This window comes from Ischnura elegans, chromosome 2 (genome assembly GCF_921293095.1).
Source record: "Ischnura elegans chromosome 2, ioIscEleg1.1, whole genome shotgun sequence".
Lineage (NCBI taxonomy): Eukaryota > Metazoa > Arthropoda > Insecta > Odonata > Coenagrionidae > Ischnura > Ischnura elegans.
In genome coordinates, this window is record NC_060247.1 from 60,792,517 (window position 1) to 60,803,318 (window position 10,802).

The following is a 10,802-nucleotide window of genomic DNA, read 5'->3' on the forward strand; positions in this document are numbered from 1 at the left end:
AGAAATGGAAACTTCCTTTGCTGTATTTAATTGGCCGTTTGATATTTAATAATTTACGTGGCCAAACTGCGATTTAAACGCAATATTACTCGAGGATATAGGGCAAACAGCTGTTTTTCTTAAATAGATTTCTTGAATTGAATGCTAATTTTTCAGTCTGGATACATAAAGGTATTTAAAAGCTATCGTTCTGTTACACGTTGAAACGCTAATACTTCAAGACAATGAAGGGAATGGAGCACAGCTTTTTTGCTACAAGTTTCAGTAGATATCGTTGTGTAGGTAATCTGCGATAAACTTTTGGTAGAACCCTTTCAGAGGATTCCGCATCCTTGTCAATGAAGAATTCCATTGGACACATTTATAAGTAGACTTATTTCAGTAAAGGTTAAAGTGGTTGAAATAAAAAAAAATTATTAACTGTTTGACGGTTGGTTTTATTTACACGTGGGCTGAACATTGTTGATAATTTAAGGCCGAAATACATAAGTTAAATGAGGTTTTGTCCTCGTTGAGTGTAGTTGGTATTGCGATGGAGGAGAATGATGACCTTCCCTGTAAGAAAGTAGAAAAATAAATTTTATCAGCTGTCATATTTATTTTCTATTAAAAAGAGAATGCCTAACCGTTGTATGGAAAGTTTTGGCTCAATTTTCAGACTTGTTTACTTTATGATTTATGTCCGTATCTAAATTTTTAAAATGACTCCCTAACGTATTAGAAATGCACCTTCAACATTATCTTTCCTTAAAAATATTTTCAGCCATAAAATGTTTCGTGTGCTCAAATTTCATGAAGAATAATTGATTATGAGATTGATTGAGAGGTTACACATAAGCTGGTTAATTCAGGAGCATCTTGTAATATTGCTATAAATTAATTTATCTATAATTCATAATTCTTGAATATTGGTAAACAAATGGTTAAAATGGGACTTTTGTTTCATTAAAGTATATTGTATTATTTTTAGGGATTTATTACCATTTTACGGTATTATTACAAATGCAAGCTCAATTGTAAAGAAATATCGAGAAGACGATATTGAATGAAGATTTTATGAACCAGGAAATAGTAAAAATGATATAAATATTGTCAAAAATTAGGTTTGAACTAATTTAACGGATATATTCATATGAGGTATTTGAATGAAAACATTTATAGTTCATTTAAAAAGAATTCGGGACTTAAAAGGTATGAAGTTGCGCATTGCTGTGATTTTCAACTTAAAAAGTAAATGAATGAAATTTGTTTACGTTATAATTTGTACTAATCGGCTACGTATTGGCTATTAGGATAAAGAAATATAAGTGGACAATAAATATCGTGAAGTTATTGCCATTATTCCGAATCCAACCTGGAATAATCCAATACGGTGGGACATGTAGAAAATGTTACGATCGTTTTTAATATGAGTTTGAATTAATGACTTTGGTGCATAAATTATAACCGATTTAGGAAGGAATGTAGGGGAATGTACTTTTTATGTAACTATCGGACAGTTACTGGGAGTTTTCTTAAATGTTACAAGCTTAGATTACCTAGCGATGTAAAGGAAGTGATGCGTGAACCAACCAAAAATGTGAAGGGAAATCCAATTAATTATAATTCCAGCGAGGTAACTGGCCATGAAGGGATTGCTATCTTAAAAGAATTTTCATACTCGGGGATTTCTTGGCTAACACACAGAGAAACTCCTTTTTTGTAAGATAAAGAAAATTGCTTTTCTCTCTGGATGATCCATTTAAAATGCAGTAACGTATAGAGAAGTCTCCTATAAATGTAGAGGAGACTTGCTTTTCGGGTCTTCGTAATTTTCATTCACCATCACTTCAATGGACTAGAGGACATCAACTAGAGCGTTGGGGAAATATTGTCCGGAGATGCGGACAGATTCGGAGAAAGGCAAAGAAAATAACTCTCAAAACTGTGGAAAGTCTATTGTATTTTTTTATATGTTGTCCGAGTATTTATTTTTCCATAAAATGATCAATTGTTTTGTGAGGCTGCGAGTTCTTAGCGTCACGATTAAGGAGGTTGTTTCCAGAACGATATCGATGTCAATGTTATTTGATTTTCAAAATATGCTACACTGATTTTACCTTATGGACTGATACTTACAGAGAAATAAACTTTTCGTGATGTATTTTATAGAAATTTTATTTTAAATGTAAATTCTTATTTGTGTTCCTATGTGATACTTTGAGTACACTAAAGTATACGATGCTATGTCATGTTCTTCACATTATGAGAATCGGATAAAAGTAAAATATAGGCTCATTACTAGACTGCGTTTTGAGTTATAAGCAAATGAGCGTTAAAAAAAAGTGAAATCTTGTGTATTATTTGAGAATAGCGCTAGGGTTGGCTCAAATAGCAGTAAAATTTGTTAATTTAAAAATGTGATTGAATTATCCGCTTTCTCTGTACTGTAATTTCTCTTAAAGGATGTCCTCTAAGCTTTTAATTTTGATGAAAGTCGTCCATGATAACAAAAAAGTTTTTTTTTTATTAAAATACCGAAAAGTATTTGTTTTGAATCACGGAATCGCGAACCCATCTCCTTAATATTAAGAATATTATTACATATGGATATCGAGCATCGAAATGCAATGTGGAATGGCTGGTCTTTGATGAGTGAGTAACGTACCTCCCAATCGTCCGGAGACTTTTTCTTCTTCACACTTCTTAACCGTGGTAGCCGAATCCGTGTCCGTAACCGAAACCGTGTCCGTAGCCGTAGGCGGGTGCGGCGTGGATGGCGGCGACGGCGGGAGCGGCGTGGACTACGGGAGCGGCGTGGACGACGGGTGCGGCGTGGACGGCGGGTGCGGCGACGACGTGCTGTCCGACGTGGAGGGAGTTGTAGTTGGCGTAGGAGGTGGCGACGGGTGCGGCGACCTTAGCGACGGCGGGAACGGCGTGGATGGCGGGTGCGGCATAGCCGATGCCGTATCCAGCGTGGGCAATGGGGGCGTATCCGGCAGAAGCCACGGCCACGAGGGCGGCAAGGCAGACCTAATAGGAGAAGTACAATTAAAAACAAATGGATATTTCCCGACAATTTTCAGTAAATAGGGTTAAGACATATGTATAGGTGGATAGCATTCTCAGGGGGGTTGTGCTTGACGAGATTATCTTGTAGGCATTTATGAGGGTGCTGAGTAAAAAGACTAGACCTCTGAAGACTTGTAGACTAGACTCTGACTAGACTCTGTAGCGTATTGTTATGAGGTAGAAATAATCTCTATTTCGCTTTAGGACTGCTGTAATTGAATATGGTAAATATTGATGTGAAAAATAAAACAAGTATTGGACAATTGGGGCATATCCGGCTGAAGCCACGACCACAAGGGCGGCAAGGCATACCTAACACGAATAATTAAGACATAAAATTAAAAACAAATCGATATTTCCGGAAAATTTTCCATAAATAGTGTTTATCCGTCTAGGAGGTTAACATTCCCTGGGGGATTGAACTTGACACTGATAGGAATATTGCGATCGGTTTTTACTGAGGGTTGTTGATCAAGAGAGGTTGGCCATGTGATTGAAATTGGTTGTGTTTGAATATTTTCATTCCGAGTACAAGATGAGCCCTTGTAGTAGTATGTCCTCGGAGTGAAACATTTCTAACACGAAGTCTGATTACGGTTCCAACCGCTCGTAATGAAAACGATCTTCATTTCCCTCATGGTAGAGTAGGTTGATGGGGAAAACAATAGAGTGAATGATATCAGTGATGCACTATGGTATTAAATGATCAGTGGTTTAGTAAATCTTTGTTGAATCTCCAAAAATTACTTTATAATGACTGAACGTTTTCTTGCCAATCCCCTGAGAAAAACAGCTAAACTGCTCTTCATGGAAACTTGAGTTTACTTTTACTATTTAATTTGAAGTGTATCCAACTCTCTGAAATTATGCAGAAGTAAGAACAGGCTTTAGATGAATATGACTCTTTAGATGGGAAATAAGGTTTCTCGCTGGAACAAGGAGGGGTGTGTGAATTGAATAACATAGAAAGTCGAGCGAAGATATCAGCGGTAAAAGTTTTTGCTCCGTACTGATGGGAAACCATTTCTAGTAACCGGTATTGGCTCCCAGGACTTGGAATATTGATTTTGGTTCTACTAAAAAAATGGCTAATGCATTGAAGGCATGACGTTTCGCTAATTACTTAAAGTATAGAGCATACGGAAGTAATAAGCATCTTGTAAAGTCAAAATAAAGTTATTTCCTTCTACCCACACCTCTACAAAATATAATGTTGAAATAATTAATAAAAATATGTCGAAAATTAATTCCTCTCAATAATTTTTTTTTTCAAATGATGCAATATTTTCATTCACCCTCAAATTTACCGTTAAAATAATTTGCTAAAGACCTGAAAAATTGACTTAAAATAAAGACTGAAAGATCGAGTGGCGACCAGTGTGAGTAAGCTGTGGCGAATGAGGAATGCGTTTTTCTTATAACCGTTAATATCAACTTATTTTATAATCAAATAGTTATTAAGACTTTACTTTTATCCTCGAAGTCACACGTCTGATCAAATGTTTCAAGGGGTTTGTATTCTTTGGGTCAGGGGTTAGTGATTTTCGGTTAATTCTCTGGCAGACCTGCCATGACTGTAAAAAGAGCTATTTTAATTCGGAGTTAAACTAAAATCCAAAGGAATTTTCTTGCTCTGAAAATCAGGATTATATTTTAATGCCTTATTTTTTATCTTTAAGAGATTATGAGATAATTCAATTTTCTCCTTTGGAAAAAATAGAATTCCTTTACTCGAGAATCGTTCTATATTATTATTCGTTAAACGAAATCACTGTACAAGAAAATCCATGTAATACTTGCAGCAAAAATTGCAAAAGCGTTTAAAATTGATTAAAACAAAATATTATGTTCAAATTTACAGAGGAGTTGCTTGAATGTTCTATCTATTGAAGGAGTAGAAAATATATTAAAAGTGAAATCCTTAAAAGTGTATCGATACTTTGCTAAAGATTTTCGGACAATGCTGGGAGTATTTTGTGATGAAATCTAGTAACTGTTTTTGCAGTCGCCTTAAGAGCGTTCCCTATTTCCGAGGGGCCGTGATGGAGACGTGAAGTGGAACAATGGAACTCCACACTCGGAGACTTACCAAGAATTGCATGGTGATTGTGGGTTGGTTGTGCTTCTGTCTCTGCGAGGTAAAGCGAATTGATACTTGTGCTTGGGATCCGCGCTCTTTATATACGCCTTTGCCGTCGAATCTGCGGCAAGCCCACCTTCCGCTCCACCCCTCCCACTCACTCCTCTCCTTTATCCTTCGTTCGGGGCCACACCCCTTCTCTGCACCATCAAACTCTCGCATATAGCGCCCCCGACCGACGCCTGACCCCACCCCGGACGCCACCTCACCCCTCCTTTTGTCCCTCCTCATCCTTCCATTTCCTACCTTTCTCTTTTGGGGCATAATTATGCCCTTGCCGTTGTATCGTTGACATTTGCTGGTCACACAGGGGTAGGAGACCACCGTAAAGGCTTCCCTGACGGTGAGGTGGGAGAGGTTCTCAAGTGTGGCGAAGGAACGTTTAGAGTAAAAGGGTGAGAGGAAACTGTGGTGTCCGTGATTGCTGCTATCTTTAAGCTCTCGACTCGCGCTAGAAGGGGTAGAGATTGCTTCAAGGAGCTTGTTGTGACCGTCAGTCGTGTAGGCCAGGGATTAAAGGCACTTTGGTTTTCCTACATCTCGAGCTTATTGTGTCTCTACCTCAGCCGCTGCAATGGGATTTATTTTTCGAGTGAATTGCAGGCGTTGGAGTCTCCTATTGGAGTTTACTAGTTTAGGCTATGGCCTGGAAGGTTGTGTACCATTTTATTTCGTGTGAAAATACCCTATTTCCGATTGAAAGACATTTTACTCAAACATATCGGCATGTGTAATCAGCGGCGTGGCATGTGTAATTTGTTTGCTTGGTCTGAGTGAGAATTACAGAGGTTTCTGTTTATCCCAGTTTAGTTAACAAATATTGATTTTATTTGAAAATTATTAAACCCGGCATGTTACTGGAGTAATATTAATTTAATTTGAAGGGACGGTATAAGAATAGCAAAATATTTCCTGACATCCTCGTCATTTCAAATCAAATAATTGCTTTATCATCACTTAAATTTCGTTCCCTAAACCCTGGGTCGTTGTTTGGATTTCGTAATTTCTGTTTATCACATTTTTCGATGTGAATTGTCGGATTTTTTAACAGGCGCGTATAATTTGCGTATATTCTCGTGTATAATTCTACTAGTATTGCATTCCGAGTTATTATTCTCGTTTATGTTAAATACAAGGTAACGAAATTCATGTAACTTTTGTGCAACTTATATTTAAATCTGTAAGATCTTATAAGATCCTGTCGGATTGAGATGCGAGGAATCATATTCTGATGAAAAATAAGACTTGCTCTTGGAATCGACGAAATTAAAGTTGAAATTTGAATTTAAATCTGTCTCCAGCTGTTTATTAACTGTATTACATCCTTTTATTCACCCCTATTTTAGTTCAGGAGGATTATATATGGGTAAGAGTTGATGTAACTTTGGGTAGATAATAATAGCACTAGGATTTTCAAATAAGTTGATAGAGACAAAAATTTTAATACAATTTTGCCTTTGTCTAAGGTCGTGATCAATGAATAAAATGAATTAGATTTTAAATAAATAAAGAAGGTAAAAAACGTAGTCCGTTAATGGTTAGTAATTTTTATTTCCAGTCACTGCTTATTCATTGATGGAGTTTAGAAATATCACCTTACATAAAATCAGTAATATAGCTATGAAATATATGTTTATGCTTATTCCTTTGAATAAAATTGTCAAATAAAGAGTGAATCATCTTATTGTAGCTTTCAGAGATAATACATTAGTTATTATAAATTTATGCAGTCGAGTGCTTTCTTATTCATGTAGGAAAAGTGGTTTGGCAAAATTACTTGTCAATATTGGTCACAATGGAATATGTGAATACGTTAAATACTGAAAATATGGTTTAAGCTCGTATTGGTTTCTAAACTAATTTATTATAACTATACTAATATAATACATAATATTAATTAGATTTTGATGCAATAAATATTATATTATTATAATTATAATAGGTCTATTAAAAACCCGCCTTTTGCACTTATATAACAAGTTGATATGCTTTTACTATCCTAAATTCCGGGTCTTACTCGTTTAATGAGAAGCGTCAGCAAGTAGGGAAATCGAAAAAGATTTATCAAGCTCACTTCGTTGGAAAACAGATATCTTGAATTTATTTGATGAAATTTATATGCTTTGCGAAATCCCTCTTTGATTTTCTGGTAGGTATTGCAACAATGCATGACTAAATCAAAGATATATTTCCTGATACTAAATTTTCTTCTCATTCTCCTCCGTAATACTCGAACTCTCTGGCGCCGCGTAGGATCGATGTTATCTTGATCTTAAAGCTTATGGCAATGTGCCATTAAGGACTTTGACTTGTCTTGGCCATTGTTTTAATCTGCATGCACTGTGTAATGGTGTGAATGACATGTTATATGTTTTGGGAATTTATTTAACACTTGATTTATACTATATTACATTCGCATCTTATTTTCATCTTATTATCTCCTCCTTCATTTTCCGCTATGATTCGCGCAGTCATGATCAAGCGGAGGCCTAGCGGTCTCCATTTACCTGTGATGTAATGTCGGAATAATAGATTCGATTGAAAGTGGCCCATTTTTGCAGCGTCAAGACTTGTTGGTTTAGTGGGTGAAGTACTTGTGTCTTTGCTTATGTAAGATCTCCTTGAGGACTTTTTATTAAAAATGATTTAGAAAGATATCTCGCAAATCTGTGCTAGTTTGTGATTTTTTAGCACCGGGAGCAAAATCGAAATGCGCTGAAAGTATGAACCTCATCGTCTGATCTGCTTAGAAATGTCAGAAATTATTTTATTTGGGCCTATTTTTTTCATTTACAGTATGGACTGCCTATTTATCGTGAGTGCGTTGTAATTGCGAGTTTAAATAGTCAAGGAAAGAAATGATTTACTGAAGACATTTCATTTTACGAAGTTATCATAATAATATACCTACATTTATGAAGATTAATAGTTAATGAATATCCTTTTACCAAAATTATTTTATTTGGGACTATTTTTCTGATATTATTAGCATTGACTTCCTATATCGGTAGGGCGATGTAATTGGACTTTAAAAATTGAAATAGTCAAGGGAAGAGATGATTTACTGAATAGATTAATTAATTTAACGAGGTTATTATTATGTTATACATTTATGGAGTTTAACAGTTAATTAATAACTTTATGCTAAAATTTGTAAAATTATAAACTTTTAGAAGGCTCTTATAGTTTCATCGTTTTTTTTGCATTTATTCTACGCTAAGAAATTTGTTGAATGAATAAGCAATGACTTATGATGAATTGCTTGAGAAAAAAAAACGAGGAATAACCGAGAAAGGATGTACCTGATTTAATTACTGTGATTATTTGCATTTTAAATTGAAAATTATCGGAGAAAGAAGGAAAATTCAGTTACAAGGGAGTGACTTAAATCTCTTGTGGAGTCATTGTAGTGGGACTACGATAGGCGTATATCCCTTTAAACCTGTTGTCAGTCAGTCAGATCTCCACTTTCTACCTCTTATATGTGCATAGATGACGGAAGTTAGTTTTTACGTTGGGATTCCTACACGTAGACCCTTAAAGTTTTTTGGTATCTCAATATCGGACGGTGTGGAATTAGATAATCGCCCTCTAATTCAATTCAGACTATTTATATTTCCTGGAATGGCTCGTTCTTGTATGATAGCCGGGGAGAGCGAGAATGTTGGTCTTTGGCCAGAGTAAACATGTTGAAAAGGACTCTTTCCTCAAGTAAACAACTAATATTGTTATTTATTTACATATAATTATATACATGGTACAAAAAATGTTGTTACTTATACTGCTTTTTAATTAGAATTTCCTGAATAATCACTCAGATTGAACGAATGATTATTGATTATTTGGTTGCACTTAGCTACTTATTTGTTATAGCATTGTCAGAGGCCTTCCACGTTATATATCTGAAATGATATTTGTATTTGGTGACGCGATTTAAACTTTTCATCAACGATCTATTTTATAATTTTCACACACAACACTTTTACTGCAGGAAGCAGTGAGTGAGTTTTTATATAATCCGAATATATTGTTTTTCCTCAATGGAAAAAATTGTATGGAAATCTATTTATGGAAATGGGTATGACATCACTCTTGTGAAAAATACTGAATACCCTGACATTACTTACTGCTTCGCATCAGCTAGTTGCACCATATACGCCCACATATTGATTTATGAACTCAATTGAGAAACCTTATTCAGTATGGAATCGTTTTATTTCTGGTATTGAAAATCTGAGTGCAAATGGTATGCGTCCTTTTCGAAATTGCGATTTTTGTATTCACTGGTCATGGTACAAAAACAATTCTCTCAAATTTTTGTCATTTTGCCTACGGTTTCCATGTGTCTGCAATTGGATTCTCTTTCGTATATGTTTTATATATTTCCTTTGTCCTTAAAGATTCATTTGGAAAGATGTACTCAGTATTGGATATTTTCATTACTTATTTCACTTGTAGCAATATAAATGATCAGATGATTGCGCTGAGGGAAATGGGTTAGCCACGTATTCATATCTATAGGATTTGCATACTTTTCATGGTGATTTCCGCTAGTGTTGGATTGGAAGCGTGACGGTACTTAGGCTTGGGCGCTGCCATAAATTCTCGTGCTCGTTGGCAAATATACGGGCCAAGTCGAGCTCTGTTGAGGATAAGTGTGGCCTGGCTTAGTCCCTCATAGTTATGGTTCTGAAGTTATCTGCTTGGACTAGGAGAAGTTGAAATGGAAAGGAAATGGTGATGTACTTCAGTGTTTTACCCTTAGAACCGTGTGTGTGGTGCAATCTGCAGGGTGCACCAAGCTCTTTCAAACCCCCTCTGTCCTGGAATTATTTGAGTCATTTTGTGCCATAGGTAATTTTTATATAAATTGTGAAGACATGTAAAAAATCTTGTTAGTTTACTAAAAAGAGATATTTATTCGGAAAAAGTTTTAAGACAAATATTTTTAGCCTGATAGCATGCCAAAGTGTAACAAAGACGTATACGTATTGGGGAAATTGCCCGTAATTAGAGGGATGTGTCAGCTCATCGAATATTAATGTAAATTTTAAAAATCACCTCTCCTGAATAGTGTATGTGTTGGAAGTAAGTGAATACATACTCATCCGTTATACAGCATAGCCGTGGAATTGTATGAGTAACTAAAACTTTGAAGTAAAATATCGTGAAAGTAGACTTAACATTGTAGTAATTTTCATCGGCTACCATTTTTGTACTACAAGATTTAGTTTGGAAGTTTTTAATGGAGAAAATAAATCATATATGTATTTATCACGAGATCTTATTATAATTCCCGTTCGAAAGTTGATTTTAGTGGCAGTTTTACTTAGTTTTTGTACTATATTTATTTGAACTAGTCACTTGCTTTTTCGAGTGAATGAAAAAAATCACGATCGCAGCAGTATGCTAAAATCTGTAGTATGTATGTGCAATATACCTATGTAAAACGGTAAAAAGGAAGTGGTAGCCAGTCTATTCCGGTAATTATCTATTTGTGACGACCAATATGTGTCTCAGTAAATTATGTGCGGCAGAGCGTGGCAAATGTCAAGTCTTGCTTGAAAGTTGAAGTGCTCCGATCCCGTGTCCAGTCCATTTTGGCGAT

The 10,802-nt window shown here is 35.5% G+C and overlaps 1 protein-coding gene across 1 annotated transcript; it reads right to left on the reverse strand.

Annotated features, from left to right (window-relative positions):
* Window positions 1-416: 416 nt before the first annotated feature.
* LOC124174075 (cuticle protein 38-like) lies at window positions 417-5,249 on the reverse strand. Its single transcript, XM_046553210.1, has 3 exons — window positions 5,144-5,249; window positions 2,648-3,015; window positions 417-555 (listed from the first exon to the last, which is right to left on the reverse strand). Exons 1-2 carry the CDS (start codon window positions 5,153-5,155, stop codon window positions 2,686-2,688), a joined length of 342 nt encoding a protein of 113 aa, XP_046409166.1. The 5' UTR covers window positions 5,156-5,249; the 3' UTR covers window positions 417-555; window positions 2,648-2,685.
* Window positions 5,250-10,802: the final 5,553 nt, after the last annotated feature.